The 19,844-nt window shown below is 41.2% G+C and overlaps 1 protein-coding gene across 2 annotated transcripts in view; it reads left to right on the forward strand.

Moving 5' to 3' along the window:
• Positions 1-3,104: 3,104 nt before the first annotated feature.
• LMBR1 (limb development membrane protein 1) overlaps positions 3,105-19,844 on the forward strand; it is a 79,636-nt gene continuing 62,896 nt past the window's right edge. Inside the window, exons 1-2 of one of the 2 annotated variants that reach the window (XM_065666804.1) lie at positions 3,105-3,404; positions 19,324-19,396. In XM_065666804.1, coding sequence (XP_065522876.1) covers positions 3,342-3,404; positions 19,324-19,396 — 136 coding nt within the window. In that variant the 5' untranslated portion in view covers positions 3,105-3,341. The remainder of the gene's footprint in view (positions 3,405-19,323; positions 19,397-19,844) is intronic. The other variant, XM_065666805.1, reaches the window with a different exon arrangement.

Consider the following 19,844-nt stretch of genomic DNA (forward strand, 5'->3'; position numbering starts at 1 on the left):
GCCCATTTCACATTTGCAGGTAAAGAGAGTGATCTAAAATCCATTGACAGGATGTAGGAACCTTCCCAGTTAAACAGCTCCAACTTTAGCAACTTCGATTTTAGCTAATTCAACTAAATTTTATTAATTTGAATATCCCAAATTTTTTTTTCTTTTTTTTTTTTTTGGAATGTGAGTAAACCCAGTGGACATAAAATCCTCCCTGGGGATTCAGGATACCAGACACTGGGTTATCCTGAAGCTGAAAAATCATTCTTTTAAAACTAGGCTGAAAAGGAATGAACCAAGCAAAATCTATTAAGTTCTCTCAAGTTTTATGCTAAGGGGTTAGGTACCACTAAATGTAAGCTTAATAGAAGTCTATTTTTCATTATTCCTTTTGTGTACGAATAACTACATTACCAGCTTGAGAAAATGTTCTGTTTACACCTAAATCATGCAGAGCTTATATTTAGACCAAGCTCCTCAGGGTTACTGAGAATTGCTGAGGATGGTCCTCCAGCGCTGTCCTTGTTTTGTCTGAATATGGATGAAAACCATGTAGAGGTCTTTTAGCCACTCTCTGGTGCAATGTACCTTTGGCTTAATATTTGAGGTTTTCTTTCGGTATGCTTCAAAATACTGCTTTTGTACTCCCATCAGAAATCAATGGATTCATCAGTTAGCACTCTCATCACTTTGCAAGAGCTGCCTATTCTAGACTGCATTTCCTTTGACTGAAATAGATTTTACTGTGGTGGCTATCATGACCTTCCTTTGGGATGTAGACATGCTGGAACCAAGCAATAACTTCTTCCCAAGAAAGGATCGAAGCTGTTTCTCCTTATCCCACTCCCCCTGTCTTTCTGTCTTTTTAGCAAATACAACAGTGCATCATGTTTCTGATGATTCACCAGCTAGAAATGGAAGAAAGAACTTTCCAGTCCATAAAAGAACTGTGTTCTCTCTATTCTCCTCAGGTATATTTCAAATTCAATAGATTAAAGAGAAAACATATAGCCCAAGCGAAAGCAGAAGGTTCAGTCCTGTTAAATCTGAATTTCATTTCTATAACAACTGCAGAAGTACAGCTCATTTTCCTTGTAACCTTCTACTTCAGAACAGTGTTTAATGTGTCTGCACATGAAGTTAGAAATGTAGGAAATCCTTGGTGCCTAGATACAATTCCCAGACCTCCTTAATGAAATAAACTTAGCTGCAGATTCAATGACCTTTTCTTTAGCACTGGGTGAATAATTTCCCAGGTAACTCAGGAACTAAATCTCACCTCTGACCAAGATTCCTAACCAGCGGGCAGTAGAGATTGGTATTTACTGGCAGAGATTCCCTAAAAGCCTATAGATAGCCCTGCCTTAAGCTTAGTTCCTTCTCTTGACTCCTAACTATGGCTTTCACTGTCTCTTCTTCCCCAAACTGGTTTTGCTCTTCCATCCGCTTCTTGTGGGTCATCCTTTTTGTCTGGATCAACTTGCTGCTTGTCTGTGGCCTGAACTCCAACCATGCGACTCTTTTGTCTTAGTATTGGTATGTCTATTTTAACATACTGATTGCTGGCCTAATCTCTGATTGTTCCCGTTTCTCCTCTTTGACTAGACCTTCTGGTCTCCTCAGTTCTTAGATCTGGTTTGGTATGGCTACAGCACTTCTGTCTTCATTGCAAATCTAGCAAAGGCCTGAATGATGGGTTCCTCACACCCTGATTATAATACTGTTTCAATTTATTGTGTAGATCTTTATATGAGATTAGGAAAGCTGGGAACCTGTCTGTTCTGTACAAACTTTTCTATAGGCAGCTCTGAGAGAATTTGATTTCTCTGGGGTCAGGTTCTTGCATACTAACCAGTTGTCGATTTTTTTTAGCAGCTACAGCTGCTTTCACCACTTTCAGCATCTGAAAAAGAAAAGGTGATTGAAAATAAGTGGGAATACTTGAATTAAAAAAACAGATGGGTAATAATACTGTCTATCGGACACAACCGCGTGCTGTGCAGGGAATAGCTGTAAAGTAGGACAACTTTTCCCAAGAAACATCTCAAAAATGGTGCTCCCTGATACTTCAGCCCTATTTTTAATGGTCCTTTTCTGTTCTTCTAGCCTTGGTGAATATCTAGAAAGTCTCCCACCTCAAGCAGTGGGCTTCAGGAAGGGAGAGAGTGACAACACACCTCTGACCTCTCACACCCGTGATGCTGCTCTGCCTGCAAATTGTATGTACTTGTCTGTACCTTCACAAGTATCAAAAGAACAAGGATGAGACCAGGGCCATATCGAGCTGAAGGAAGTTCTGCATCCATTCAGAACTATGAGAAGTACATTAAATAGTCAAACATTAGTTTTGCTGACTCTAAAATTTAATGAATACTTCTCTGTCTGCTTTTAACCAAGCAAATGGGCCAGAGGCTGGGAAGTAAGTACAATATATATTGTAATTGGCACGGATATGATGTATATCAATAGATATAAATAGGCAGAGAAGGATGAAATTAATTTTTGAAACTTCCTTGGAATAATGTTGCATATTTGGATAGAAATAAGCACCATCTATAATTTATAATGTGTCCGAGATTATCAGGTTGTATGTGTATATTTAGACAGTTGATCTACTTGCAACCTCAGGAATAAAGGAAGTTGCCTGTGTGTACAGGGGGAATTGGGAACAACTGTAAGACTGTGCTTCTGTAGTACCGCACTAAGCCAAAACCCAGCACAGCAAGTCATTAGGAGAAACCACTCGGTGACAAAAGGCTGCTCCAGACAAGCGGAGCACTAGTTTTAAGGTAAGTACGATCTTTCAGACTATACGTTCTGGTGCATTTAGAGTGAAGACTGCGTTCTCCCAGTCCCCTGAGGTGAGTGAAGACCCTCGGTGGGCTCCGCCGCTCCCCATACCGCTCCCCATACCGCTCCCCATACCGCTCCCCATACCGCTCCCTTGGCCACGCCCTCCCGCCACGCCCCCTCCGCGCCTTCCGGCCAGCCGCGCCCCTGACTTTAAGCCCCGCCCATCTCCCCTCCCCCGCCTCAGGGCGGCTTGACCACGCCTCCCCATTAGCCCCGCCTCTCCCCCGGGCTGCGCGCGGCGGCGCTGCGTGGTGACGCAGCAGCAGGAGGGGTGAGGCGGTTTTGCCCGTGTTCCGTGCGGCTCGGCGCCTCGCCGGACGGTGACAGAGCGGCGGAGCTATCCGCTAGCGCCGTTGCCAAGGCCGCTCAGCCGCCGCCGGGGCCCGGGGGAGCAGCCGGCGCTGCCGCTGGCCATGGTGGCTCGCCTGCCGCCGGGAGGGCAGGAGCAGGCGCGGCGGCGGCGGGCGCCATTGCGCGCGGGGGCCGCGGGACTATGAAGGATGGAAGCGGACGAAGTGACGATCCGTGAGCAGAACTTCCACAGCCAAGTGCGGGAGTACACGGTAGGCGGCACCGCCCGCGCACCGCCGTGCCTCTGCGACCCTTCCGTTTGACCCCCGCCCTCCCCGGCTGAGCGGTCCCCCTCCTGCCTTCTTCCCTGACCTGTCATTGCGGTGCCCCGGAGGCCGCGCTGCCGCGGGACCCCCCCCCCCCCCCCCCCGCCGTGCTGTACTCTTCGCACCTCTCGTTCTTCTCCCTTCCCCTGTTTCCCCCTCGGCCCCATTGCCGAGCAGCCGTGGGGTTGTCCCGCTCTGTCCCTTTCTCGTTGCCTGCCCTTCGCTGCTTCGCCCCTCGCCCCAGCTCTTGCGTCCAGGCTGACCCGGTGGCGTGTCCCCTGTGGGCATAGCTGTGCGTGCATCTCCCGCCGGGATGGGTGTGCGGGGCCGTGGGGGCTGGCTGATGGGGACCTCAGCACTTACCCCGGCTGTGTATACATGCAGGGCATAGGTGTGCTTCTGAATGTTCTCCTGTGCACTCTGTTATGTCTTCAATACCCCAGCCTTCAGGTACAGCCTGGGTGGTGGTAAGGTATGCGTGGGATTTCATAGTATTGCTTGTGATTCTAAGATCCTCTTCTCTTTTGCTGCGCTGTCGCAGCGGATGTGTGAGTAACCTTAGGTTTATCCTGAGCTGTCATAGCATTCTGAGTGCTGCTGCGTGCTTTATGCTTTCCAAGTGGAGCAATACAGAGCTCATAAGCAGTGTGTGGGCTGTCCCATCTTCCTCAACCTTCTGTGGTCAAGTGCAGCGCTACACCTTACTTGCACTTGGATGGGGCTGTTGTGGTTTCCTCTTTGACTGCCTCATAATTATTTTCAGGACTGTTCAAAGCTGATAGAGGTGTTTTGATGGGGTTTGTTTCTCTTCTGCTTCAGTTCAAGAAAGGAAATACACGCTGCACGTAGGAGACACGCAGTGTCGCCTGTTATGCACGTGCTGCCCTAACTGAGCTGGGTAGTTGCACTCTCTTTGCGGTTAATGCTGTATAAAGAATAATGGATTTCTCAGTTTAAAATATTTTTTTCATAGTTCAGCCTTAAGTATTTTTAGTTGTATTAATACTGTCAATATTAAATACCGCTTTTAACTGATTTATGCAGGCCTACGGCAAGGTTATTTGTTAACAGAGACTTGGTTGGATCCCTAGTGTATTAATTTCTTTTCTATATTTTACAAATCTGCATAGTAAGACCTTCTTTGTTCTGGTGAATTATTATATTTCTGGGATGTTTTTCTGAGGAGCGCAAAACAAGGCTGTATGAAGAGAACTGTTACTTTAGGAGATTTTCTGGGCCCTCACTTTTCTGTGAGTGGATGTAGCATATGTAGTGAGAGCTGTGAGTGGTGGAGGGGCGTAAAAAAGAAAAAAAATGCTTCTTTTGGTAAAGAATTCTTTAAGCATTTTTAATCATCTTTGTGCTGTGAAAACTCAGGTGTATTCACAAATTGTTCATCTCTTCTGGGTGCTAGCATTTGTCTTTCTGCTAGTGTCTGTTTTCTCATTTGTATTTCTTTGTGTATTGTCTCCTCATGTCCACCAGAGTCTCGTTCCAATACATTGTATGTTACATATTCTGCTTTTGTACCTAGCAAGATGCACACTTTTAATTCTGAAGGAATGGTTCTGTGCAGGTACTGTTACAAAGACTGAAGGTCTATTAAATTCTTAAAGAACTAGCTCATCTGTACTGCAGCTACTTCTCTAAAGCTTTTTCAGTCCCTCTAGAACAATTGCAAACTCTTCCTGTTGGTGTAGTCATGTAAGAAATCACATAAGACATCAATAACTTGTTTTAGAGGTGCAGTGTTGCTTTATTTGGACAACGGAGGCAGAATATTCTTGCTCTTGAAACTGTACTTTGGTCTTTAATATTGATGACAAGCCATCTATGGTTTTGTTTAACCAGTGGGGATAATAATTACAATTTTGCCTTTTAAACCATGCATTGGTACAGTTGTGATCTTGTCTTTAATTTGCGTTGGAAGACCGCAGGGTTTTATGAATGTATAAACTGCTGCTATCCACAGCTGAGTACACAACCTTCTTGTGGCTTTCACATAGCTGCAGAAGCATATTGCAATTATGATTACACTTGTGGTTAGTTTTAAGCGTAACAAGTACATGGAGCATGTTGCTTTCATGTACCATTATGATACCACCTCCTCCTAATCGTTCCTGCTCTTGCTGGTCATGAAGTTACATGGTGAATGTAATTTCTTAAAATATGCAGATATACAGTTGTTGTGTGGGTAGTGGATATAATCATCATCCCCTTGGCTGAGGAGGGAGCATATTCCACTTTCTGGCACATGCACACAACTTTCATTCAAGCTGCAGGTGGGCAGGGGGCAGTGGGGTCATCAATAGAAAGACTTACGTTTGTTGTGTAATATTACAGTGGAGGAAACCTCTATGTGCCTGTAAGAAGTCAAACTTGCAATATCTGGTAGTATTGTCTTTGGAGACCTGGCTGTGTGGCAGAATCTTTACTGGAAGCTAAAATGATACATTCATGAGTGAAGAGAAATCAAAGGAAGTTGATGTGATTTTAAAGAAAAACCTTTTTCATTTTTCTTTTACGAATGTTCTGTTTTCTTTCAATCTATTCAAGAATTTCTAGATTGTGCTTTCTGATGGGAGTCCTCAGGGCACACTAGGCTTAACTTCAGCATAGTGCTTCATTTCTGTTTCATCTGTTCTCTGAACTGGCGAGCTACAGGGTTTTCCATGAAGTTGTGTTACATAACAGAAATTAAAGGCTCGTTACCCTTCTGCTGGTGGTGCCTGTCGCTTTCTGTAGGCACCAGCTTCTGCTAATCCCACCTTGAAAAGACAAATGCTTCTGAGACATGTTTATAGCAGGGCACATGTTATGAGCAAGGGTAGTAAAACATTACTATTATTTTTTTTTAATAAATCCTTCATCTGCTTTTGAGGTCACTGTCTGTGATTTTAAGGCTTAATTTTATTCTGGCCCATTTACTTTTGACCTCATTTGGAGTGTCTGTGTGGTACCTGTTTTTTCCAAGAGGGTGGCTGTTTGCAAGAAAATAATCTGCCTTGTATTTCGGTGCTTCATGGGGATGATCTTTTATAACAGAAGGTTAACTCCCTAGTCTAGTTTTGGCATGACTTTTCAAATGTGAAACTGTGATGTTGAGGATCTGTTGTTTGGAATAGTTACTGGAAACACCCAGTTTCAGACTTTTTCAGACTTGTATGAACTTTAAAATTCAGATTCAGTAAAGTAAACATGGAGACTGAGAACTGATGAGCTAGTATAAGAGACATGGCACAGCTGTGAGCTTGCTCAAAGTCAATGGAAGCCTGGACTTTAATAAAGCTGGAGTCATACATTCTAACTAAAAGAGGCATCTTTCCGAAAAGCAGCTTTAGTTGGTTACAAAATGTAGAAAAGTGTCTGTGTTCTGTACTTGTCAGCATTCCTATGGAGGAGTTGTAAAGGGCAGACAGTGTTCTGTGCTAGTCTGATACTATCTGTTATTTTTGTACACTTAATTAGTTTGCCTTTCTTGACCCTCTAGATTCGTTTATAGCTTGTTTCAATGTCACACATCCATGCAATATATTTAAGCTTTTAGGGAACTGCTTTTCCCTTGTGTCCTGCTATTATGTCTGTTTATACAACATAATTGTTCCATTTTCCACTTGTATTGTTGTGAACTGTTAATTTCAAATGCAAATCAAGTAAGTGCAATGGGTCAGTCTCTTTATATTCCCCTGGGTTTACTTTTTAGAATATTCTTAGACTCTTTTTTTTTTTTCAAGTTTGAGTCTCCTGCTCTGCAATATTAGTTTGTATTTTTAAAAGTTAGGTCTACTTTTTGATCTTCTTTTTCCATTTATAAAATATAGGATTTTGAGTTTATAAAAATATACACACACACTTGGTTATGAGGTTTTCTTGGCAAAATAAATACAGTGTGCTTGTATTTGTAGTGTGGGAAACTACGCAAGAAAATAATTCAGTGACACTAGAATTATTAGGTAGAAAGCTTAAGAACAAGCATAGTATATTTGGAAATGACTTAATTACATTAAATATGTCATGATAAATATCAGTCTTAGTACAATAAGTCCAAATACAAAAGTGCTGTTATAACTCTAATTGCTTCTTGCAAGTCCAGGCAGATGTTGAAATGGGTGTAATATGTAGTTTCATGATTAATGACAGATGCGTCCATTTGAAGGACTAAATGTTTTCAGGTGTGTAGTCTTCAGATACCAGATTTTTGGAAAAACTTAGTTTCTCTACTTCTTAATGCAGTTCCCTGTACAAGAAGGTTGTTTTTTTTTTTAAGCATCCCACTTTTAATATTTATTTATTTTTACAGATGATATGGTGGTTATTGAGTATGTCGGTGTAAATCTGAACCTAAAAATAATATCTAGCAGTTTAGGAAGGCCTTCTTAGGTAGTTGGAACTGTGTCATGGCTTTGTTTACTTCTCTGGTTTATTTTTGTGCCTTTTTTCCTATTTTGGGATAGAGAGGTGTTCAGGATTCTTCTGTATGAACGAGTGCAGTGTGGTTACTGCTGGCATTTTTTTCCTATAGGGCTGTAAACAGAGAAAGCTGATTTGAGCATTGTACTCCTGTTGGTAGTGCTCTTGTTCCTGATCAGTTCTGCCTCCTTAGATTTATGCCCCAGATAAAAATTGTAATCTTCACAGACTCTTTTTTTATGCCACAAGTGATGGTATTCTGATAGTGGGCAAAGAAGAAAATGCTGATTAGAAGCATAGATGATTTTAAAGAAAAAACTTATTTAAAATACCAAAATGTTCTTGACTGAATATTTTCGCAAGTTTCTTCTAGTCCATAAAGTTGATGCATTTCATTGTTTATTTTTACTCATATGCTGAAAACTTGAAGAGTAATTTGCATCTTAAATGGCTTATATCTCAAAAACAACTTTGCTGAGCTTTCTCAGTGTTGCTGCTTCTTTCTTAAGTCTTTTGGAAAAGAACTGTAACTGAATAAAGGAGTATTTGTGATAGTGGCATGAGATATAAGGCTGAAGGAGTGGTGCACATTTAACGTAGATATATAAAATGTTGGTAACCTTTTGTCGTTTAAAAAAAACTACCTTTACAAGTAAACATAGGTGCTGTACTGAACTCGAAGAAGTGATGAGTCCATTTCTGGCTGCTGGTCCTGAGGACCAGCACTGGTGCATCCATCTGGATTGAGTAGGCATCTCCAAATACTTGGCCAAAACAAGTAGATAGACAGATGCTTATTCCCACAGCAGGAACCACTTTTGGAGAGTTCTGCTTTTTCTGTTTATGTATAATAAGCATGAAAGGCTTAAGTGTAAAAAGTTGCTATTAGTTATAGTTGAAAATAATTCCTTTTGAACACTAGTGTGTTTCTTTGTGGTAGCAGTTGACCAAAAGGGCAACACGCTTTATGTAAGGTACAGGCACCTGTTTAGGAACATTTAATTAAGATGTAAATTAGATTTGAGAAAACCTAATGAGAAAGGGAAAATGCAGTAAACAAACTCAGCTATTGATTACAGGACCACAGGCAAACATACCCGTCTTGGATTTTGTTTGGGTAGCTGGTCCTGTAGTAGAGAGACTGGGTATGCTGGCAGGATGTAACTAAGTGATCATAGGGTTGCAACGAGCATCTCAATCTCTGCTGTGATGTAGGGGTGCTGAGTGTGATTGAATTCAGAAGCACAAGACCCTCTGGAAAGAAGGGTTTTCAGAGATGTTGAGGAGGGTTGAGGGGTGGGTGAAGCATAGAGCAGAGTAACGGAGTAGATGGTGGTAGTGTCAGAGCAGAGGGAGAATTTGAAGTATAAGTGAATTTATAATGAAAGTGAGTTTGGTTCTGGTGACAGAAATTCAGGTTAAGGAAGACTATCTAGAGGAAACATTTACTTCAATATAATCTTACCGCTTTTATTTGAAGGTTATGTAAGTGACTTTTACTGCAGTGTACTCCTTTCCCGTCTCTCATCCTCCCCTGTTTAATTTGGTATTTATCCTCATGGTGACTCTTGTTAAGAGAGTCTTAACTTCTGCAATACTCTCTATTTTCTCCACACCCTCCCCCTTACTTTGAAAACCACTGTAGCTTTCCTGTAAACATGTACTGTCAAATGACTAGGGACACTGACTTGTTTGCAATGTTAATGTGCAAGACTTTACATAGCTTATAACACAGGAAGAGGGGAGACTTTGAAAGTCATGTTTGTAGTTTGGTTTTATGCATATAATCATCAACAGCCTTAGATGTTACATCTCTCCAAAAGGTATGCATACACCTGGAGAGAGATGACCTGGACTAAGTTACTCCTGTAAGCCCTTATTAGTCATTCACGTAACAAGTGAAATTGCTTCATGCTTCCTGGGGCCTCTTTGGGGCCCAGTTTACTGTCATAAAGATGGGTACAGAACTCTTGTTGATGTTTCATCAACCTGGTTTTGAATATGTATAGTGCTGCTGGGTTGCTTTCCACACAGGGTTTCTGGTTTCTCGATTAACTGAATATGATAAAGGTTTTCTAACAATCACCAGCATGGTTTGTAGAGTCCATTACTTGTACTGTTTTAATATTTTACTACTTTGAAATTAATTTGGCTTTCAAAATTGTGAATAACTGGAAAATACTATTCTATGGAACTTTATTTCTGTCCCTTCTATTTCCATATCAGGTGTGCTTTCCACAGCCAGTAGTGTGTCTATAGATGTCATTGAAGTTAACATATGGCTGAGTTTTATATACAGAGGATAGAAACACTATATGTGTGTGATTATTTTTCCCTTTTGCCTTCTTGGCGTATAGTGGTGAGGTTTCCAGTGTTAGGCTCCATGATTGTAATTGATATGTGGTGCTTCCCAGTTTCACTGTTGGTTTTAAGTCCTGTTTATACCTTGAATATCCCAGTTTTTCCATTACCCAACTGCACTTTCCGTTTTTAACATGTTTAGCTGATGGGAAGAACTGATGCTAATAAGTTTGTGTTGAGTTTGACAATAGCAGCATGTCTAAAATACTTGTCAAGTTTAACGCTGTGATAACTTAGGTCCAGTAGAGAATCTGCATAATTGGTTAGGCTTATGAAAGCGTACAAGTATTGTAGTTTAAGTATGTTTGTGTTTTGGGAGGGGTGGTGAAAAAAACAGATGTGCTACTTAAAATTTCCTCGGTATGTATGTATGAGAAGACAAGGAAGAGGATGTTTATGAGTTAGGATGAGAGAGTTCATTAGCTCTGTCTTCTAAAATAGTTACGCACCTTGTCCTGGAAATTAATATTAGCCAAAGAAGCAGCCTTAATATAAATTGTTTACGCAGTTTGTATTAAAGGGACTTTTGAGGTTATTTTTTCTAAAAGGAATTTTTAATGGAAGACTGTGAAGTTTTAATATAACCCATTATTACAGCTTGGCTGTAAAATGTTGAATAATACTTTCATTCAGTGGCAGAATGTTAGCAGGATCTAGGTTGGTGTCATTGGTGCTAATTCTAGAGGGTGTTTTCAAGTCTTGTGCTAATGCTGAAAAATATTCTTGAATCCAATTTTAATGGCATTGCTGTAGCCTGTAGAGGTTAAATAAAAATTACTTGCAGGAAGTTTTTGTGTGTATTAGTATTTATAAAATACAGTACCCTGAACAGAGATATCTCTTACCAAGTGTTGTGAAAGTGTCGTCACATTTTTAACCTTTTTTTTCCCTGTTTACCTAGCAACATAAAACCATTCCTATTAAGTATACAAAAAGGAGTGTAAAAAGCTAATGAATTAATATATTCCTTTGAATTCCTGCATTAGTTTGAACTACGGCTCTGCTGCTGGTGAAGTTAACTTAAAAGTAGTTTTAAGTGGATGAAGTATGGAAGCAATCTTTGGAAGGGCTATAGAAGCTGGTTTTTATCTTCAGCTGAGCACTATTTAGCACACGGAATATGTTTTGGGATGTTTTGTACTTTCTGTTATATCCTGGATTTTTTTTTTCCTAGAGAAACAAATCTAGGCACCAAAGCTTCTGAACCACTTACGATTTCTTCATGACTTGGGAACCAGCAAATAAAAGTCGGTCAACCACTTTTGCACAGATCTTACGCCGGGGAGGAGTCCTTAGAGGAGACCATAGATGTAGGGAGATCATAGGTGTGGAGGGCCGTGTCAATGAGTAAAATCAATCTGTAGTCATCAGACGTATTTATCATTTTATCCTAAGCTTGAGTTTAGTGTGTCATGCTGTGTATAAGGCTGGTTGGATTAGAGTGAACTTAATCTACCCACAGAGCTCAGAGTTTTTTAAAAATAGTTTTATTTAGTGTGCATAGTCTGTTATAGGTAACCTACTGTTGACACATCCAAATCAGGTGGATTTATGTGCTTTTTACATGTCAATGGGATAATGGAGTTGTTAGAGCAGAACTGCTTGTCCGTACCTGTATTTCTTGCTTTTTATTCCTGCCATCCTTTCCATGAGTAAACAAAAGGAGTTGCCAAGTGGGACAGTGGGAGGATGTTTTTTAGTTGTCCTGTGGCATTTCAGTGGCCATTAAAATACTTCAGCAGCGTGACAGCAGTAAGAGATGGGTGTATGATGCTATGTTTAGTTGTTTTCTATTATAGAAATTAAAACCCAGAAGTGCAACATTAGTACTTTTCTGTAGGTAGTAATCATGATCAAGCAAAACACTAACAGTTCCGTTTTCAACTCTTAAACATGTTCTTAGATGTATTCTACAAGGTGGTGTTACCCAGTGACCATTCTTTTCTCTGTGCCGACTCTTCTAGTTAGGGAAAAGGGCACGTTCTCTAAAATAGCTGTAAGAAGTGGAGATGGTCTTCATTATGTCTGTAGCTGCTTTTTTTTTTGGCATCTCCTTTGAATCAAAATGCTGGTGCATGTAGTAGCAGTAACTTTCTTGTTTTAATACTGATGTAGCCACTTTATTTCCTTCCATCCCTTATTTTTTTTGGAGCTTCTTGATCTTTCATTTCATACACAGCATAGTAAAATGCTGTTCACTTTTTTCATTGTCACTCATTTGCTCCTCCAGATTTACTTCTCCCTATTTTAAACATTAGTATCCAGTCAAGTGGGAGGAAATGATCACTTCTCTGCTTTGATGCATTTCAAGTGGAAATCTTGAACCTGTGCTTTGTGCTCGGAAGTGTGTTACATCAAAGAACATTACTAAGGTCTGTGGCTTCTTTCTGCATAGGATTTCTGTGGTGGTTCCTTACTGCTAAAACTTGTTGTTCTGGAAGATGTTTAGCTTTTTTGTAGTGGGAGGACATCCTTGACACAGTCCTATAGGGGCCTATGCTTACACTAAAACTTTGAAACACATTTATAAATGACCTGGACAAGGATGTAAACTATGAGGTGGCAAAGTTTCTAATGCTGGTAGTTTATTCAGGGTAATAGAAAAGAAAGCTGACTGGACCCAAGCCTCTGGCTTGGAGGAGGATCATCTGCAGTGTTGGTCTGGGTTACTTACAGCTTGAAAACCTCTGGGCAACTGGTTCCACTGCATGGCCCTTCTCATGGAGGGGATTTCTCCTTACCTGCAGTCTCATCCTCCCACTGAGCACTGCTTTCAAGAGCCCAGCTCTGTCTTCTTAATGACCCTCTCACAAGTACCAGCTTGCTACTATCAGGTCCTCCTGAAGCCTTGTTGTACTTAGGTTGAACAAACTGAGGTCCTTCAGCCTGTCTGCACCAGGCCAGTGTTCGAGCCTTCTGACATCTTGGTGATCTTCCTTGCTGCAATTACCAATGTCTTTACTACATTGGAGGCTCAAAACTGGATGCAGGAGCTACATGTGACATGATGAATGCTGACTGGAAAGAGATAATTACTTCCCATGATTATTGGCTTTGTTTCTGGTAGTATAGCCCAGGATGTTCTTTTGAGCACTTGCTGCCAGGGCACATGGATTGTAAGGTGTTTAACAGTTATTGGGCAATGCAGCTATATGCTTTTTACCTAGTATAAAATACAGCTGTATTTCCTGCATAATAGTTGGGAAGAATATTGTGCTATGTAAATAAAAGCTGTTGATCTTTCTGTACACAAAAAATGCAACTTTTAAAGCACACACAAATTGCAGTTGTGAAAGATGGTTGTATCTTGTGCAGAAGGGAGGAGGGGAGAGAATCTTCTGCATTTTGAGGATGTACTTTCTTAGCATGAAAGTGTAGCTCCAGCGTTTGCAACAGAAGTTGCTTTACCAATCTGAGGCATGGATTTCAGTGCCAAAGTTTTAAAGATCATCCACATGGGCAAATTAGTGTCAGCTGTTCTTTAATAAGTGTCAGTGAGATAAGTACTATGTAATTTGAGTTAGTTCAGACTTTCTTGTGTTTAATGCTGGGCTCTTCAGTGCCAGCCCCTTAGAAGCACATAGTTACGAGCTGAAATGCGTGCAGTTTATCTGCAGCTCTATTCTCGCAGGAACTGAGAGCTGTCTGGTACAGATCCAAGGGTATGACATGGATCATACTTGGATGACTTTGGATAACAGATTCAAAAGTATGACTCGATGGAAGAATTGGATACAAGATACCTAAGAATGTAGTGCCATGCATCTCCAGAAGTAGCCTTTCTTGGCATGTCTAGTGTGTAATCTAAGCAGGAGAAGAAAGCGCTTCCTTTCTGAAGTGAATCATAGAATAGAATCATAGAATAGTTAGGGTTGGAAAGGACCTCAAGATCATCTAGTTCCAACCCCCCTGCCATGGGCAGGGACACCTCACACTAAACCATCCCACACAAGGCTTCATCCAACCTGGCCTTGAACACCGCCAGGGATGTAGCACTCACAACCTCCCTGGGAAACACATTCCAGTGCCTCACCACCCTCACAGGAAATAATTTCTTTCTTAGATCCAATCTAAACTTCCCTTGTGTAAGTTTGAACCCATTACCCCTTGTCCTGTCACTACAGTCCCTAATGAAGAGTCCCTCCCCAGCATCCCTATAGGCCCCCTTCAGATACTGGAAGGCTACTATTAGGTCCCCACGCAGCCTTCTCCAGGCTGAACAGCCCCAACCTCCTCAGCCTGTCTTCTTACGGGAGGTGCTCCAGTCTGCTATCATCCTTGTGGCCTGCCTCTGGACTTGTTCCAGCAGTTCCATGTCCTTTTTATGTTGAGGACACCAGAACTGCACACAATACTGCAGGTGAGGTCTCACAAGAGCAGAGTAGAGGGGCAGGATCACCTCCTTCGACCTGCTGGTCACGCTCTAGGGAAAGACAGGTTTCTTTGCTTGTCCTACCAGATGTTGTATTTCACCTGTGCAAAGAGATACTCATGAGTTACATGGTCCAGGTTTGAAGACTTAATGTGCTAGGGAGCCCCTAGATGTAGCATAGGATCCATGCATTTTGTTTTCAGTTACTGAGTGGTGTGGATTGGAGAACACAAAAAAATACATTAAAATTATACTGTCCTATAACAGTTGTACCCCTCCCAGAACCAATCCTTTAGGAGATGTAGTTAATGCAGAGGAGGGTTAGAACATGGTGCAGAAAGGACTTGATCACCCTGAAGTCATAGATGCAGTGTGAAATTAAGGCGTGGTTTTTAAAAGACATGGTGATGACCCTGAACCCTAAAAAACAAGTTTCTACTGTAACTTGAGAGCTGCTCTGCTGGAAGCAGCTGGGGAGGGCTGCATGGAAGGATTCAGCATTTGGAGGATAATGCTAAGTTACTAGCATGATCCTCACATTAATGTGTTGAAATATTTCGGTGATTGATCCTGGCTGGACACCAGGTGCCCACCAGAGCTGCTCTATCACTCCTCTCCTCAACTGGACAGGGAAGAGAAAATATAACAAAAGGTTCTTGGGTTGAGATAAGGACAGGGAGAGATCATTCAGCAATTTTCATCATGGGCAAAACAGACTCAACTTGGGGAAATTAATTTATTACCAATCAAATCGGAGTAGGATAATGAGAAAGAAACCAAACCTTAAAACACCTTCCCCCCAGCCCTCCATTCTTCTTAGGCTCAACTTCACTCCCAGATTCTCTACTTCCTTACCCCCAGCAGTGCAGGGGGATGGGGAATGGGGGTTGTGGTCAGTTCATCACACATTGGCTCTGCTGCTCCTTCCTCCTCACGAAAGACTCCTCACACTATTCCTCTGCTCCAGTGTGGAGCATCTCACATGGGAGACAGTTCTCCATGAACTTCTCCAACATGAGTCCTTCCCATAGGCTACAGTTTATGAACTGTGCCAGCGTGGGTTCCTTCCGTGGTGTGCAGTCCTTCAGGAACAGGCTGCTCCATCATGGGTCCCATGTGGGGTCACAAGTCCTGCAGCAAACCTGCTTCAGCATGGGCTCTTCTCTCCATGGGGCCACAGGTCCTGCCAGGAGCCTGCTCCAGAGTGGGCTTCCTGTGGGGTTACAGCATCCTTTGGTCATCCCCCCTCATCCAGTGTGGGGTCCTCCAAGGGCTCCAGGTGGGTATGTACTCCACTGAGAGCCTCCATGTGCTGCTGGGCACAGCCTGCCTCACCATGGGCTGCAGGGGAATCTCTGCTTCTGTGTCTGGAGCACCTTCTTCCCTCCTTCTGCCCTGACCTGGGTGTCTGCAGGGCTATTCCTCTCTCCTGCTGCAGTTATGCTCTTTCCCCCCACTTCTTAACTATGTTATCCCATAGGTGCTACCACTGTCACTGATGGGCTCAGCCGTAGCCAGTGGTGGGTCTGTCTTGGAGCTGACTGGCATTGGCTCCTTCGGACACGGAAAATTTCTGTCAGCTTCTTACAGAAGCCACCCTTGTAGCCCCCCACCAACAAAACTGTCTTGCAAACCCAATACAGTTTTCAGTACAGAAAGAAAGGCTTAGTGCTGTTACATATAGCCATAAGGCCGTACCTGGAGTATTGCATTCATGTTTGAGAAACATAAACTTAAGGCAGAACAAATACAAACAAGGGCTGTATGTTTTCTGCAGTACAAAAATATCCCGAAACAAAGAGCATTATGAGGAGTAAGAACCCAGGATAGCAGCGTGACATGACAGTGGAGCTTATTCTTTGGCTGTGATGGGCAACACATTCCTTTTCCCCAACTTAACTGAGTTCCACTCTAAAAATAGTTAGGATGCTGGCTTTTGCTGTTCCCTTTTGAAAGCTCTTCAGAATGCATGGTTAGAAACACTTCAGGATCATAAGTGAGTTGAGATTGAAGTGATATTTCTGAGTTTGATTATTGGCTTGTTTTGGTTGTTATGAAAGAATTTTAATTTATGAATTACCTTTTATTAAGATCCTAAAACTTTCACTGATTAGAATTTACTTTTTGCTGATAACTTTAAAATTACGTGAATTTTCAGCAATAAATTTCATGAAATATTTACAAAACTGTTCTCAATTCTGACAGAAGTAGACTGATAATTACACCAAGATATATAGTTACCCGTTATTGCTGAGTTGTGAAGTAGCTATCATCTAAAACTAGGAATACAGTATTTGACAGTTCATATTACTGGGCAGCTTTCATCTGCTGTGACCTCAAAATATCTCGGTTATCTCTGTGGTACCTTATAAGTACAGATCCACATTTTCATTGTAACTTTGTTATCACAGATAGAATAAAGGTTATCTATTTTATTTGAAGATACAAACAAGATTGTGGTAATTTTTATTCTTGTTTTAAATAGAGTTAAACTAATTTGTGGCTTAATTTTATCTTTGAGTCTGGCAGATTTGTAAAGGGTTTTACTGACCTGTATATGTGATACCTGATTTTCAAAAGTGGATGCCTAAAATTAGATGTCTCTCTCCGTAGCCTTGGTCTAGTTTTCAGAGGAACTGGAAACTTAGAGGAGGACTGTCTTTCAGCACTGGCATTGTGTTTTCTGATGCTGACAGGACAGTCTGTGTCAGAGTACTCTGAAAATCCAAGGCTATTCTCAATTTATTTTGTTCTTCCTGATTAAAAAATATATCAGTGTATTTTTTAATTAAATATTATTAATAGATTTTTTTTTTTTAAATGATTATCAAAACCTTTTTGAAGCATCCTTTGAAAAGTTGAAGCTGTGGACCCTATTCAGATGCAGTAGTTGAATTCAGAGATCTAGTTATGAAATCTAATTTTCAGCATCTGTATTTCGGGTTATCACTGCTGTGTGTTGCCTGAAGAGAGACTGAGCTTTGTTGCCCCTTGCAGACCTGTGGCTCTGTGATACTTCTGGGAGACTTCTGTAGGGCAGTTGTAGGCACTCAAATGCCACACAAACACTTGGCTGCACTTTGTTTTTTATAGCTAGAATATCAGTCTACACAAAAGATCTCTCCTAATTTATTTTTATTAGTATTCCTTTAAAAGTATGTACTGATTGAACAGTATGTTTTTCGCCCTTTCTGATTCTGCTGGTCGATGCAAAACGCTTATTTAGATGTAAATTTTTAAAAGCTAAGATTGCTACCTTTGCTTTCATTTTTCTCTTTCACTTAGGGTAGATTTTCCGACTTCAAGACAGTGAGTTCTTAAAGGCAACAAATCTTTAAATGATTGACTAAAGAAATAGATCAAATGTGGCCCAGTGAAGTATTTGCAATTTCAGATCACAAAGGAGATAAAGCTCAGACAGAAGCAGAACATGTTTAAGGTGCTGATACTATGAATTGCAGATCCAGGCAGGGCCAATTGGACACCCTCCCCCCCCAAACCTTATACAGGTAATATGGCAAACTCATTTAATAGTAAAACCTGCTACAGCAGTCTTACCCAATTCAGTTGGTTAACTGCTGTGTGTAAAGACTTTATTAGGTGGCTACTAATATTGTGCATAAGCAAAAGAATCTTGACAGTTTGGGCTACTTCAGGTGGCTTCTCAGCCTGTGACATACAGGTGATCTGTTTTCTGCAAGCTAACAGCAGAATACGCTGCTGTACATAGAGAACTCTTCTCTATGGCTGCTCAGGTACCCATGGAGCTCAAGGGCCACAGCATCATGGAATGGGACGCTTGGTTCTTGTTTCATTTCTGACTCATGTTTTTAATAGGTATCAGCAAACAAGATTGAGGAAGCAGTGTTGGGTGCCTCATTCAGATGCAAATAAATTTTTTTTCTTCCCTTTTTCCCTGTTCCTTCCCCCCTCCTTGTTTTGTTTCCCACAAAGGCTCAGATGGTTAAACCTGTCCTCTTGGTTTACTTCTTTCCCCCAAGATTTCCAGCATATTTATAGGTGTTTGGAATTGTAATGCTAACTCTTAGGAACAACTGGATGCAAGTCATGCTGGGTTCAAGGTACATCTGACCTAAATAAGCCACCTGCCTTATGAGGAGGGAAATTATGCCCTTGGCTTCTGACTGTAAAGGAAACACTGTGTTTGACTAGCCTGCACTTGAGCATCCACTGTTGGCAGATAAGTCTCTTGTGTGTGGTGTTGCTGGGAATTTGTTTGTTTCAAGACATGATGGAAATAGTAAACATAACTGCTTTTTGTTTTCCATGTATGTTAATAGCTTACCCCAAAATAGATCTTAAAGAGCCCATTGTATAAAATATGATTACCCTTATGTGTGAAGGGGGTACAAAGCATGATAACTTTTACAACACAAGTGGATTTAAACTTCAAAAAAGAACCCAACCCAGCCCTTTCCCAATCACACCGTAAATGAGGCTTTTTTTCTTAATTTTAGAGTAAAATTTGCTGGCCACATAGTTGATCCCATACCTGGTACTCTAATTGAACTGTTCTTGTGGATGTAACTTTCTGTTAGTAAGATATAAAACATAATTGTGTTGACATTTACATAGAATACACTTTTGTTGATCTGAATTAAATTTTAAATTGTTGATACTTGATTTTCTGTTTATTCTTATTATAATACAGGCACTTTTTTACAACCTAATAAATGCAACATTTATTTGTTTTTTCCCTAGATCTGTTTTCTCCTATTTGCTGTTCTCTACATAGTTTCCTACTTCATAATCACAAGATATAAAAGGAAAGCAGGTAAGCACAGACTTTTTAATATATTAAAAAATAATTTTGTCTTTCACGTGAATAGTTGATTCTTTTTCTTTTGGCCTCCAGAAGGAAAGCAGAAGAACTAGTTCTCTGACCAAAAGTGTTTCTTAGGCTGCCAGACTGATATAATTGTATATGCTGCTCTTGCCTTCTGTCTGCTCCCTTTTCCCCTGAGCCACAAGTTCCCAACACTTCCTTTGTGCCTGCTCTGGCACTTCCCACTTCAGTGTTCCTTCTACTATTGCTAACCAAGGGAGGAAGTGCACTGAAGCATCTCGGAAAAGGATCAGTGAGTTCTGTAGCTAGCACTCTGCGATTGAATGACAGTTGGTGGCTGTTATGGAGGTGGTGTGGATCTCCACAATCAGTTGTTCTGTTTTAGCTCTAAATCTAAACTGTTTAGAGAGGGGAAAAAAGGTTAAAATTTCAAGTA

The sequence above is a fragment of the Lathamus discolor genome, chromosome 2, assembly GCF_037157495.1.
Source record: "Lathamus discolor isolate bLatDis1 chromosome 2, bLatDis1.hap1, whole genome shotgun sequence".
NCBI classification, from domain to species: Eukaryota; Metazoa; Chordata; class Aves; order Psittaciformes; family Psittacidae; genus Lathamus; species Lathamus discolor.